General features: G+C 41.5%; 1 protein-coding gene across 1 annotated transcript in view; it reads left to right on the forward strand.

Annotated features, from left to right (window-relative positions):
* Positions 1-14,700, forward strand: part of RASSF3 (Ras association domain family member 3) — a gene marked incomplete at both ends in the record, with an annotated part of 51,432 nt that extends 36,732 nt beyond the window's left edge. Inside the window, 4 exons of the mRNA XM_080362417.1 lie at positions 11,192-11,299; positions 12,626-12,893; positions 13,985-14,100; positions 14,551-14,700. Of these exons, the coding sequence (XP_080218543.1) occupies positions 11,192-11,299; positions 12,626-12,893; positions 13,985-14,100; positions 14,551-14,700 (642 nt within the window). The remainder of the gene's footprint in view (positions 1-11,191; positions 11,300-12,625; positions 12,894-13,984; positions 14,101-14,550) is intronic.
* Positions 14,701-14,928: the final 228 nt, after the last annotated feature.

Raw genomic sequence — 14,928 nt, forward strand, 5'->3', positions numbered from 1 at the left:
TGTGGCTTAGAGGATGTCTGTTTACTACAGATACCAGTGATTGCTTACAGCTTTTAACTTCTACCCCTCAAAGTTACTGTTATAGGCTTTTGAGGCCTTTAAAATGCAGATTTTATTTGAAAAGTAGGTAGTTGTAGTTCCTAAATTTTGTGGGGTTTTGTGATGCATGTGTGGTACAGGAGGGGTTTTTTCCTTCTGAAAAGTTTCAAATATGAGAGGGGGTTGGATTAGATGACCTTTGAAGGTCCCTACAAACATAAACTCTTCTATGATTCTATGGCATCAGAGCCAGGTTGGTCAAGAGAGAGACAATAACAGTGACTTCTTTAATTTTTTAGGGAACTGTATGTTCCTCAAACAAGGAACTTCCCCCCATGGTCAGTATTTGCTTGAGGAGATTATGCATCTTTTTGAATAACACATATCTGTGACCAGGGGAAAAACTCTCAGGGTTGCACCATATTGAAAGAGCAAATGCGTTACGTGATGTTTCCTAGATGAGAATTGTTACCGTGCAATTTTTAAGAGGTTTGGTTTTCTTTTTTCATTCAAGTAGAACAAATCCAAACAAAAATGGTTGGTGGGACCGTGGCCATGTGCAGGCTCACCATTTCTAACACCAGCCCTGAAGCTGGGCCTGGTTGGGAAGTTATTGCCTTATCTCGATGCAGGCAGGCTTTGTCAGAAGGCTTAAAAAATAATTTGATGACATAATGTTTGAACTACCCAGCCAAACCTGGGAAGGGAATGTTTCCCTAAAGATAAAATGGCACTTGGCATATGGCGAAATCCGGCACGTTACCCAGCGTCTGCTGGGACCGGGCCTGTGGCTGAACTTGCCTCGGAGCTGAGAATCATGGAGAGAAGACCTTAGTCTGGCACCAGGCTTCTCTTCCTGCCCTGTGCTTCCCCAGGAGCAACTACTTTGTTTCCTACACCAATTTTAATGTAAAATCTAGATAGCTGTGTTTGAAGAGCTGCAGGTGGTTGTTGCAAACAACTTCTTCCTGCTTTCTGTTAGATGGAGCACATTGGATTCTTGCATTGCAGGGTCATGTGCAAATACTGTGATATCCTAATATTACTTAATTGTCTGATTGCTAACTCTATTAATAGCTCAGGCTCTAGACCGTACTTAACCTTCTTTTCAAGATACCCTAATTAGTTTTCACAGTATCCCAGTATGTTTGGGATTGGAAGTGACCTCAAAAGATCATCTAGTCCAATCCCTCATAGATATCTATACGATATCTTTTATAAGCTGGTTTCCTAACTGTCTGCTGAAAGCTAGATTTTGTTGTACAGGTCACAAAGAGGCTGATAATCCATTTTACTTCATTAAACCCCTTATCTGCTTAAATAGCTAGTAGTCAAAACTCACAAGCTTTCTGTAGAAGAAACCTGAAGGAGGCTACTTACTGTTTGTGATGTTTCTCACATCTAGTTTTACTGAAACTTGCAAAATTGAAAAGGCTGTGAAATGTTACTTAAATCATGCAATGTATTGCTTTTAAAATATGTCATAATGTGGGGAAAAAAAAAAGTACAAATCTGCATAAAACCTGCTGCCTCTTTGAGGCTTGGCATTAGATTCTGACCCCAGATATTATTCTTCATACAGCTGTTTTTCACTTTAAACAGATGACTGGCTTTTTAAAACTGGGTTGCATGCCAGTAGTTAAAGTACAGCCATATAGGGTATGACAGGGTTTGTAACTAGGGGTTTTCAGAGGTGAGGTGATGATAAACTTAAATGAAACTTAAGCGGCAGTGCTGATGTCACCAACAAATAGATTTATTTTCCTAGCCTTTCTTTCACAATACCTGAACATGAACTGTTTATATGGCTTCTGTTTGAAGGAAAACAATTTGTTAAAAGGAATAAAGGGAAGTTAGAATTCTTGGTTTGTTTCCCTGCTACTTAAAAATATTCACCATATAAACATTTGAGTGTTTACATCAGAGAGGAGCCATAAGGCTTTGCTTTACCCCTTCAGTGCTTTCATTAGCATGCCAAGCCACATGTTGTGATGGTATTTGGGAAAAACTGAAAATTTTCTGAAAGTAACAAGTGTTTTCTAACTGGGATGCCTGTACCTTGTAAAATTATGCTAGCATTATAAGCTGTGGTAGTTGCACGGGGATTTCTTGAACCACTCTGGAAGTGCCCTGGAAGAGAGACCACATTCTGTCACAGGTATCTTAGGTAAAGATTTTTCGGTGACCTGTAGTTTACAAATTAATAAGCAGAGGGCACCTAAACTTTGCACCCATGTTATGAGTTTTGCGTGCAGCTCCAGTCAACACATTTTGGGAAGGGCATACTGCGGTTAGTTACTGTTCTCTGGAGTGATTGAGAGGATGGAGCAGCTACCTTAGGAAAGACTAAGGAGTCCTCCAGGGTCCCTCACTGTGGAGAAGAAAAAAAGGAGGTGTATGATCATGGTTTACAAAATCAGAAAAGCGATGGATAAGTGAAACATGAAACTCGAGTTCACCAGGTCCTGCCATATTGGGATTAAGGGGTGCTCAATGTCTTTGGTGGAAGTTACCTTCTGCCCTAATAGATCAACTTAAAGCAGATGGCAGTACTTCTTCACATGGCAGTCGTGAATTTCTGGAACTTGCTGCCACAGGAGGTGTAGAGACTGGCAATATTGGCAGGTTCAAAAAGGGTTTATGTGCTTGCTTAGACACCAGGTCCATAAATGGACACTGAACAGGCTCGGAAGGGAGGTGCCCTCTAAATTCCTTCTGCAACGCTTGTGGATGCCAGCGGAGAGGCTGCAGAAAGGGCTCACGTGCTCGCTCTAAATAGCCTCTATTTCAGCTGCTGTGGGAGGCAGAGTACCAGGCTGGATGCACCGCACATACACCTGGCCTGGGAGGTGCCGCTTCCCTTGCTGCCCCAGGAGGGCACAGTGCGGGCTGTTCTTGAACTCGCTCTGTCAGGATAATTATTTAAGACTGAGGTCAGACAAACCTGCTTAGAGAAACAAAAGTCTTTTTCTAAAAAAGAGACTGCTTCCTTGCCCTGTGTGCCACTGCAGGGGTGGGAACTGGATCACGCTGAGTGCACAAGGCAAAGGGTACTAAGGAAGGTACAGAGATTATTCTGCCTGCATCCATCCTGTCAGAAAATTCCCCTTTCCCTGGTCGAGGGAGCAGAGCAACCTCACCCCATTCAGGAGGACACAAACATTTCACGGTGCAGCTACATGAGAAGGGGCAATACTTGGATGCTAATACCTCTTCCTGCCACCCCTGTCCCTATTTGGTCATCTATACCTTTCTGGCTACTGATACCTGACTGTTTGTGGATGGGCATGACCAGTAGCAGCTCTACGTGGTCATTCTCAGGCTTTCAGATGAAGGAAGAGCACATCTTTTGAGTGCGGATTGCTCCATAACGGAAGGAGGAATTGCTGCTGTTGGCAAAGCTGCTCTCCTCTCAGAGTTAGGATGAAGAAGCAGCAAGATGTTTGTTTCAAAATAATTTAATTGCAAGGTTTCAATTTCTGTTTTTCCTGTGGAGTGCTGGTAGGCTGTAGAAAAGAGTGTTCTTGCTCGTAGAAGTAGCAACAACAATTGAGATCAAAAGCCCCTTTCTCTATTTTCTTTCTTATGTTCTTTACTAGGCTTTTTAATTATGTGATAGCAGTATTAGTTAAATCCTTTCTTTAATGCAAACAAGATGTAAATAGTATGCTTTAGCTGCAATTTTTATGACTTAACAGGACAGATTTTTTTTTTTTTTTTTTCTTAGAGTAGATTAGGCTGCATTTAGCATTTGTCAAAGCCTCGGTGCTTTACTTCAGAAATTATTCCTGGCCACAGTTTACAGCAAGATCAGGGCATCTTCATTCATCTGACTGAATTAAGGGTAACTATATGTGTGGGATGAATATAAAATGTGAGGGCAGGGTATAGGGACTGAGGTGGCTTAAAAGTTAGCTTGAGCTCTCACAGGTCTTTGGTTTCTTATGATAATGCTTGATACATTCCTGGGATGGGTTAACCTTCTGTCTGCTTTATTTTCCTTTTTTCTGTCAACCTGTAGTGTTAAGAGGAGCTTGGTTCCCCATTCCTTAGGAGATGCTAATTTCTATAAGTTTTGTGAAAATAGGACACTAAACAGAAGAGAGAGAGTTTCTTGTAGGATTTCTCTATAAATAAAAGCCAATAGTAGCAGTTTGGGGAAGCCATGCATCTCTCTCAAGACAAGGATCCTGAGGAAATGGGGTTCAGGGTTCTGGAGTTTTCTTTGTGGAACTTTTTCTCGGCCTCATCCCATAGCAGCTTGCTAGCTGTTGAGCTTTGCGCTTTCTTACTGCATGCAGGACTGGAGTTTGGCGGTAACCATGGGACTTGGACTTCGTGGAAGTCCCAGATGTGATGGGATTCTTTTTGGGGGACTACAGCTTGATTTGCAGTTCATTTCAGTTGTAATCTGCGCAGTTTTAGTTGTGTTACTTTGAAGGTTCGTGCTGAACTAGTCTTGGGCGAGGGGGGGCTTTGTATTTGACATAAACGTGAGAGTGCTGCTTCTCTAAACATCTGTGATACAATAAATGAGATATGCACGGGGGGGTGGAGGCGATAAGAAAAACCATTTTCTACCGTTTTGTTGAGAGGAAGCTCAACTGTGAAGAGGCATTGCATCATGAGGTCTATTGAAAGACCAGCTATTCCCCTTGGGAAAATGAAATCACTTGCCTCATTTCCATCTCATTGGCAGCTGTTGCTTAGGAATTTCATTTGAGAATGAAATGCTGCTTTGGTTGACCTGAAAAATGGCTTTAATACACATGGCCACCAGTGCTTTGCACTGTTAAGTGTTGGGAAGGACAGCATGATCTTTCTATAAAGTAATGACTAGGTCTAGTAGTAGTGTGTTGGACCCAGATATATAATCTGTATGGATTCTGATGTATTCAATGGACTCCTAGAGATGAGTTTTTATCTTTCACATCTGTGATTGGCTGGTGATGTAGCAGATAACAATGAGAAGCAGGGAATGGAAGGAGACGGGGAGCTCTGAGGAGGAAAACACATTCACTGGGCTGGGAGGAGGAAGGGGTGATAACATGGCAGCCACTACTCAGAATATAATTTGGCTAAGTTTGATGATTTTCTTTTTTTTTTATATACACAAAAATAACACTGGAATGTTTATGTGCATTGTTTTGTAGAGAAAATTCCTTTTTATTTCTATTTATTTATTTATTTATTTATATCACAAGCATTTAGAAGTGTTGCTGTTAAGCCCAGCAACATCTAAGTCCTGGCTGTCAGAAGAAGATGGTGTAAACTGACTGCGCCTATACTTCACTCTACTGTTGTGTCGTACTCGTGAATTTGTGGTTAGGAAACTCATCACCAGGCCTAACTTTTGAAGAAAGGCAGTTTTGCAATTCCCAGCCTACAAGTTTTGTGAGGCATGCACACAGGGTGTTTTGTAGGGTGCTGGAGATGAATCAACTGTGTCTGAGTCGGTCTGGGGATGGATGGGTGGCTGGAGCTGCTGCCCCTCACACCCCAGCAGGGCACTGGCTCCATGGGGCTGTGCCAGGGCTTGAAGAGCATCCCTGGGGAACATGGGTGGAAAAAGAGGCTTTTGTCCTGGGCTGGGTGAGCCACTAGGTGACGCAGACTGGCTGCTTTGCTCATGAGACCAGTCAGAACTGTCACAAGAACTGATGATAGATGTACTTGGCTGGAACATCTAAATCTCACTCCAGCTGAGGCTGGAGTAGTTGCTTTCCAATGGTCCCACTCTGAGCAAGTTGTGGCTTCAGCTACTTGGTGGTCATTTCAGAACAATGTGATGTGAACACACTGTAAAAGCATGGTAGATATGAATTACTTACTGCTGTTACTCTGCTGTTGTGTTGGATGCCTCAAGGTCTTCTACGGGTAATAAATTTACCTAGTGAGATAATGAAGTGGAATTTGGTCCACTGGACCTAAGTAGAGTTAGCAAAGGACTTTATCTTTAGTGGGACCTGTCACAAGATGACAAATAAAGAAGGTTATAAGAGAATTGTGGGAGCTAAGTTTGCCAAGTCTTCTTCCACCCACCTAAGTACGCTGGTCAAAGAAGACTTATTTTAACTTAAAGCATGGTGTGCCAAAGCTGTATGGCAAAGGTTAAATGCCATTGTATAATGAGAGTAATTCAGCTGCAGGAAAGTTGGGGGAAAAAAAACCTGTGTACCATCTTGTCAGCATCTCTTTGCATGTTGGTTACGTATAATTAGGAAAATTAAAACACACAGGTGCCTCAAATCTGTGTGTGCTACTTAATGGTACTCACGGAGAGCAGCTGATCCGGTGAATCATAGTGGACTGAGGCTTTCTTGTTCGTAATAAACTCTGTGAGGCATTCCTGCGTTGGCTTTATCCTGACATCAGTCATGTGGGATTTACTGTCTCTGTGGTCCATGTGACAGCAATGGGATTTTTGGTAGGCACTGGTGCCTAGCTAGTGACAAGTTTTTGTTTGCTTGATTGACGTAATGTGCCCTCGTGTGCAGCTGGAGTGTTCTAAGCTTTTATTTGAGAGTGGGAGAATATCTCCAGATTCATTCATGGAGTTCTTGGGCTTAGATTTTCTTCAGTCAATATTTCCTTTCCTGTGACTGATCATCCACTGTTCACTCTCTTATGGTCTTGATGATCAAGGATGGTGGACTGGGGTGAAAATGATCTTTGAAGTAAACAGCTTTTCTGTTGATTGTGTAGAGCATTTTTCTTGAATGGATTTGGGTGTATTCTCTCATGTTTTAATTCTAGTACTCCTTTTTTGCATTCAGTTCATAGTTTTGCATAATCCATATGCTGTTAAAATTGAGGCACAGGCTTTGATCGTTTAGAAAACAAGTTATAGCTGCATTTGTTGCCAGTATGCTACAGAAGGTTATCTCAGCTTTTGCATAAACAGGGCTCTGCATTTTCTGTGTGCTGAATTAAGCTTTTCCAAAATTGCCTGGCCTCTGGTGCCAGTGCAAGAAAATGGAAATTCCAGGGGTATGTTCAAGTAGGGAATCATGTCTAAGTCAGTGAGGGACGGTGATCTCCCCTAGTGATGCCCAGTGATCTGCAGCTCTGTAGCAGAGCCTCACCTGAGAAGACTGGCGTTACTCTGAACACCAGCTGGTTCTCTACCCCCCACACCACCAGCCCGATGGAGCTGCTACCTCTAGCTCATCACCTTTTTCTCCCTGTGCTCCTATCAGTTCCAGCACCCTCAGACTCACTCTTGCAAATGTGTTTGGCTCAATCAAGAGCCATTTTAGTGTTTGGTGCTGCCGTCTCCAATACACGTTACAGACCTGACTCAAGGCATCACCAGACCAAACTCAGCAGAAATTAGGTTGCTTAGGTGCTGTGCTTGGGTTTCACTCATCATGCCTGGTCCTGTGGCAATCCTTTGGACTAGAGTGATCTCATGGGCTTTTGCCTTTTCTAACCTAACCAAATTTCTGTCACTTTGCTAGAAAAATGTGACTTCTTGGGAGAACAGAAATGTATATGAAAACTCGCTCATATGAAAATAGGAGAAAGTTATTTGTTGCTGTTTGTACTGACTAATTTTTTTACTGAGCTTTTTTTCTCTCTGTGTTTGTGGTTGGTTTTGGTTTGGTGTTGTGGTGGTTTGGGTTTTGTGGGTTTTTTGTTTGTTTGTTTGGTGGGTGTGTGTTTGTTTTTTAATTATTAAATCTCCTGAGGTGCACAGAAGTTAATGCAAAGTTTTGTTGGTGTTTGTTTTTTCTTTAATGGTTGAGGGTTGAACATGGGAAAGATGTTTTCCTCATTTCTGGTTAGTGTTTTCTGTTAATAATAGTGGATGCTATGATCTTACTGGCATCACGAGAGGTGTGGTGGAATGGCTCCTATGACCAGCGTGTTGGAATGGAAAGGTGCAGTCTCTTTAGAAAGGACTGGCAGAGGAGCATGAAGCTCCACCCCAGGGATGGATGAGGAAGTGATGGAGAGCTTGTGGGTCAGGATTAAAGCAAAGGCAGAGACAGGTGACATTATAGTGGGGGTCTGCTACAGGTTACCCAGCAGGAGGACTGAATGGATAAGGCCATCTATCAACAAATAGGAGCAGCCTCACATTCAGAAGTCCTGGTCCTCACGAGGAGGCTTCAACTTCCCTGATATCTGTTGGAGGGGCAGCACAGCAGGACAGAAGCAATCCAGGAGGTTCATGGAATGCATTGATAACTTCCTTCTCCAAGTGATAGAGGAGCCAACTAGGAGAGGTGCTGTGCTGGACCTTGTTCTTGTCAACAAGGAGGGGCTGGTGGGGAATGTGAAGCTCCAGGGCAGCCTTGGTTGCAGTGACCATGAACTGGTGGAGTTCAGGATCCATAGGGGGCAGCAAGGAGGGTGCACAGCAGGCTTGCTACCCCGGACTTCAGGAGAAGCAGACTTGATCTTCTTAGGTATCATCTAGATAGAGTATCTAGGGATAAAGCCCTGGAGGGAAGAGGAGCCCAAGAACACTGTTTAATATTCAAGGATCACCTCTTCCAAGCTCAGGAGTGATGCATGCCAACAAAGAAGAAGTCAGGCAAAAACACCAGGAGGCCATGAAGATGATCAGAGGGCTGGAGCACCTCTCCTATCAATACAGGCTGAGACAATTTGGGGTGGTTCAACCTGCAGAAGAGAAGGCTTCAGGGGGATTTCATAGCAGCCTTCCAGTACCTAAGGAGACCTACAAGGAAACTGAAGAGAGATTTTTTTACAAGGACATGTAGTGATAGGATGAGAGGTAATGGCTTTAAACTGAAAGAAGGTAGATTTGGGTTAGATAGAAGGAGGAAATTCTTCATCATGAGGATGGTGAGGTGGTGGAACAGGCTGCGCAGAGCAGATGTGGATGCCACATATCTGGCAGTATGCAGGACCAGGCTTGATGGGGCTTTGAGCAACTTGGCCTAGTGGAAGGTGTCCCTGCCCATGGCAGGGGGTTGGAACTAGGCAATCTTTAAGGTCTTCAAAACCAAACCATTCTATGGTTCTATGTTGTGTATGTCCAGCAGAGTAAATAACAATAGGATAATGATAAATATTGAAACAGGTGTCGTTTATTGGAAGGTCAGTATCAGTAGTGTTATCAGCTTGGAGAGAGATGAACTCCACAACATGATCATCTCTTAGAGCTGAGTGTTGGCTGGTGTCCATTTGAAGGGGATTGTCTGCAGCTACACAGGGTAGGAATGTTCCAAGTTAAAGCTTGGATTCTTGAAGTCAGTCAAATGGCAAATGCTTTGTCAGACCTTTGTGGCCAGAGGACTGCAGACTTCCCCATCCCTTCAACATCCACTGCTGAGGTTGTCTCTGTCCGCTCCCGCAGCATTACTTGAAGTCGACATATAAAGTGCCCACGTTTCCAGACTCTTAACTATGGGTCATTGCTATTTATATTATTTTAAGCATGAAAACAGCAGTAACACTCAATTTGGTTTCAGAGAAAAAAAATTACTACTTACATATCTTTTTTCTCTGCCTGCTTTGTTTTATGACTATTCATCTGCCCCCAAATAGAATACTACAAAACTGTAAGGGCATCTGGGGAGATGAGGTGAGAAGTTTAGATGAAGCTTTATCTGTCTGTGTTATGGTGGTTTGGGGGCCAGGGAAGATGAAAAATAGAAGGGCAAGGAGGCTTAATTTCTGTAGTGAGAATGGAGACTTGGATTCTGAAAACATTTAGTAATTTGGTATTTTGCAATAGACTAGGTGGGGTCTGGCAACTGTGCAAGATGCTGCACAATTGTAGAGGTGTGCTTAAGGAGCTAATAGGAGAGTTGTGTTTGACTGGTGTTCCTCTTTGCCTTGGTTTACTGGTCTGTGAAATAAAGGTACGTTCCCTGTGTTACGCAGGAAATCAGTATCTGAGGCCAGATCAGAATTCAAGGTTTCTGGCTTTCAGTTTGTCATTCAGACCACACCTTTCTTTTTATAGCTATGGGAAAAAAGTCCGTTCCAGCATGTCATTTAGTGAAATACCATATAGGAAAAGGAAAACTAAACCGAAAAGAGCTAAAACTAGCTGGTTTCAAATTAGGAGACAGAAAAAGTTCTGCAGATTCTTTCCATACCGGATGTGCTCATCTTTGGGGTCGTTTCTGGCAAACCGAAGTGCCTGCAAAGGGTGTGCTGAGTGGTGTCTAAAAGACCGTGATACGGGACTGGCCACTGAAGTCAGAGAAACCCATTTTTAGGGTAAGCTCCTCTGGGATGTGCTTGTGAGGACAGACTGGAACACTGTGACTTGGTGGTTTTTCTGTATGGTGAAATGTATATTCCTGTGTTGAGATGTATGTAGTCTGAAAGCTACAAGCTTCTTCAAAGCTTCTCCCTTTCTAAGTGAAGTCTTAAATCACTAAAGCTGAGGGCTGAAACTCTTCCATACTATATATGGCGTTTGTGCCAGTGGTAGAACCCAGGGTGTATTTATAATGCTAGTTTGCAGGAATATGGATTGGGAACAAATGTTTGTTTGGATATAATCCAACTCCAGGGATTGGTTTTACTGTTTCATGTAAAATCCACAGCAAGCTTGTAAAAACGGCAGTTCAAAAAAGTCTAATAGTTAGTGCCTTCACTATGGAAAAAAATATGAATTTCGTGTAACATTATATAGCTAGAGAGTTACTTGTGGTAGTTCACGTGACTGTGACTGTGCGTAACATGCTGTCACGTTGCCATGCAGGGGTGCTCTTACATTGTTGGCACACATGAGGATTGTTGGTGTTACGTGTTAGTACGTGCTGCTGTTTTCGTGTCCATTCTTCATTTGTTTAGAAATACCCATTTGTGCCCCAAGTAGTATTTAATGAAAATTGCAACTGTATTCTTAACAATATTGCATAGCACTGACATGAGCAAATCAAGCAATAAAATCAGCTGAACTGGTTTACATACTGCTGATGAATATTTGAATGAAAACAGTTGCCAAAAAAAAAAGACACAAGTGTCTTTGGGTGTGTTGGTTTTACTGTCTTCATTCAGTTCAAGTGTTCTGTGTGACTTTATATTGCTATACAGCTAATTACTGGATGTAGAGCCTCTGTGGAGTAATTACCATTTGGACAAAGAATCATCATATCCAAAGTCATAAATTATTGTTTTTTATTTTGTATTCTAAAACTACTGTCTCTTGTTGTTGAAGGATGTTCAGAAGGAGAGAGAACCTCATGCTTATCTCAGTGAAGAAGAAGTTAAAGAGAAGATACAAAGCTATAATTCATCTGTCACTGATAAATTAAAGATGACCTTGGTAAGTTTTGCATAGGATTCCTGTAATTTTCAATAGGAGCAATCAAACTGTAGCTTTGTAGTGCATGATGAGTCACTTTATTCTCAGCATCTTATGTATGAAACTGTCTCTGCTTTAATGGCTTTGAAAGAGGCTCTTTCTTAGATCTGGAAATTAAATCTCACATGTGAAATGTTTGTATCAAAATAGCTCTCTTTATATGGATTGAAATAGACTCTAGTAGTAAAAAATACGTCATTTGAAGTGTGTTTAAAAGAAACTCTTGGTTGGCACTAAGATGTAAATTTGGCAGATGAAAACCATCAGCTGGTAAACATAAAGACACACTTATCCTGTTTGTGTAGATAATTTTTTGTCGGGTATCTCTCTGATAAAGATGTTCAACCAATGAGAAAATTAAAACATTTAGTATTTATTATAGTAGACTTAATTTGCAGTCATACAGATTTTCAGCATGAGACTTCCTTCTCCCTGCCCCCGTAACACAGACAATAGAATGCATATATATTTCTTCATTTCCAAGGATATTGTGGACCAGGTCTAAGACTCAGTCCAGCCTACTGCAGACCATGCTAATAAAATTCATATCTATCTGGCTTGCAAGCTGTTATGCGGTTGTTGTGTTGTCCAGATTTTTTTGATGCATTACATGTTCTTGTGGGTGTATAGTATATGGAAATTTTGAAATTCTGTTATATCCTAAACCATATAAGTATGTGCTAAAAAGATTTTTCTTACGCGTTTGCTTGTGGGTTGGGACTTACTATGCCTAAAACCAGATTGCCTAAAGTTTTCTAGCTTAGTAAGTTTTGATCAATTTTACTGTTTTGTCTTTCAGAAACAACTGAAATAAATAATTTGAAATGTTGTTTAGATTGGCATTTATTCTGGTTCTTTATGATTTGCAACAGGATTTGATCATCTAAATGCCTTAGACTGATTTGATAAGCACAGCTAATATGTGGGACATAAAAGCACATGTGTGCTTAAAATCTGTTATTAAAGCTGTGTTAGTGGTTGATTTCACTTTATCGTTCTTTCCTAATGTGAAAGCTTATAACTAGTTTGTAGTACCTCTTGTTTAATGAGATCCTAATACTCTTAGAATTTGGTAGTTATAATTAAGAAAAAATAAAATATTCAGCAAAAATACCAAAAAGAATAAGTGTCTGAATTATTGAAACAATATCTTTCCTGTGAGACATCGCGTATTACAGTGGTGTTTAAATCCTGTTCACTGTGCCCATTTTAATCTGCCAAATCCACTAACATGTCACAGATGGTCATTACTACTTTTAACAGTCCGATACTTCCCTCCTGTTGCAGAATGCGAATGGGATTTACACTGGCTTCATCAAAGTCCAGATGGAACTATGCAGACCGATCACTGTGCAGTCTTCCCAGAGCCAGGGCAGGAGTGCTCACAGCAATAATGAAACTGCCTTTTACTTGCCCGATGGCTGTGTGAACACCCTGCACATCAGCAGCACCAACACTGTTCGTGAAGTTATCGAGGCCTTGCTCAAGAAGTTTTTCGTGGCTGACAACCCTGCGAAGTTTGCACTTTATAAGCGCTGTCACAAGGAAGACCAAGGTATAAGTTGGGCTTGTGGCATTTTGTTAGTGAAGGGGTTTGGGGAGGGAGTTGTGTTACAAGGATACTTGAAATAAGTAGGGTAGAAGAACTTGGATAAATGGAGGTGACAGTCCTGAGCGCTCTCATCTTTTTTCTTTGTGTAAAGTAGCATGTGTAAAAGAGTAAAAGATTTGGGGATACTTCAGGATAATTCACAAAAGACAAAGTAACCTACTAAACCATCTACAAAGATCTTCTGTGCCTTGCAGTCCATTATATTTTATTTAAAATGCCCCCATATCAGGCTCTAAATTTCAGCTAGCCTGATATACTGCAGATTTTTGAGATTAGATTACAGGGTGGATTTTTAAAAAGAAAAACCTTGGTGTCTGTGATGCCTGAAGTCCCTGCATTGGCAGATGGCGCTCGAGGTGACAAGTATCACAGGCACATGTATTGTGCCCATGTGTGTTAACTAGTGCACGAGGCTCTCCCAGTGTGCTGACTGCTGTTGGAAGTTTGTGTATTGTGTCTAGAAATACCAGAAGATGCAGAAGGTATTTTTAGTGAAAAGTGTCTTTTGCCAACATTGTGTTCTTGCACTTAGAATCTGCCTTCTTCTGTGGACATTGAGAGCAGTTTCAGGAGTTCAGAGGTTTCTGGCTGTCAGTCACACCAACCGTGCCAGGCAGGCAGAGTTGTCTTTTAGACGTTGTGTATGAGATTTTAAGTGGAAAAGGTATCAGAATGGTGATACCACAGCTCTGATGTCTTAAATGCTTAGTTATAGCAACAGATCTGTGTTGTACTTTTTTTTTCCTTGTGTTTTTTGCCCTGCATGTATTCAGATGGCGTACTGTCGTGGCTAGAGACCGTTTCATTCCTGTGTGAATGTGGTGTTGCACTGTTACCATCAGTCATCTTCTCAGCTTCTCCCTAAAACTCATTTGCTCAACACTCGTATGTAGACAGTGTGTAGATCATGTAAATTTTGTGGGTACACATGCATATCTCTGAACTTTTCTAACATTAGCTAGTGTTAATCATTCAAAGCATTCGAAACATCATTAGTAGAGGTGATAAATACTGTGATTTTTATCCCCTTGCAGTTTATACATGCAAGCTGTCGGACCGAGAACGTCCCCTCTACCTGCGTTTGGTGGCAGGCCCTAGAACAGAAATGCTCAGTTTTGTTCTACGTGAGCACGAAACTGGAGAAGTCATGGTAGGTTACAGTCGTGCTGGGTTTGTGTGTTTAGAATTGTTGAATCGTTCGATTTGGAAGGGACCATCAAGATCAGTGAGTCCAACCGTTAGCCTAACACTGCCTCTGTTTATTTAACTTCGTAGATGAGTGGGCTCCTGTTTGATCTGTGCTGACAAAGATGATCTGATTTTTGGAAGCAGATTTTTTTTTTCCTATTATATTTATTTTGTGCCTTTGTAAATATGTCATTTGTGGTTAGACTGAAACCCTGTTACTTGCAGAACAAAACACAGTTTAAGAGAGTAAAATGTTTTGAGATCCCTGAGATTTGCAAGGAAGGTGCCTGGTACTGTTTCAGTTTGAAATTGTTTTGAGTGTCTGAGGTTTTGTTTAAAAATACTGTACACATAAATCATTTATGTATTTTGTGTTCATCTCATCCATCCTTTTCTATTTTCTTCTTTCCAGTGGGAAGCTTTTACTATTCCTGAACTGCAAAACTTCTTGCGTATACTGGACAAAGAGGAAAACGAGCAACTGCAAATCTTAAAGAAGCGTTATGCAGCTTACAGAGACAAACTTGAAGAAGCCCTTGGTGGGGTGTGGAAACCTGGTTAAAAAGGGGCCAAACGACACTCAGGAAAAATGCACGCTACCAAATGTCAGTATAGCATGCCAAACCTAATGTACAAAGAGCAGCAGAGAGTAGTTTTCTTTATTCAGAAGACTGTTTTGTGATGCCAGGGTACCTGAATTTTGCTATAGACTTAGTTCCGTAAGCCAGGTCACTTAGCATCTTGCACCCACAAGTAAGGGATTCTGCATGTTTGTACATCAGTTTGCAAC

Source organism: Nesoenas mayeri (assembly GCF_963082525.1).
Source record: "Nesoenas mayeri genome assembly, chromosome: 1".
Classification (NCBI taxonomy): Eukaryota; Metazoa; Chordata; class Aves; order Columbiformes; family Columbidae; genus Nesoenas; species Nesoenas mayeri.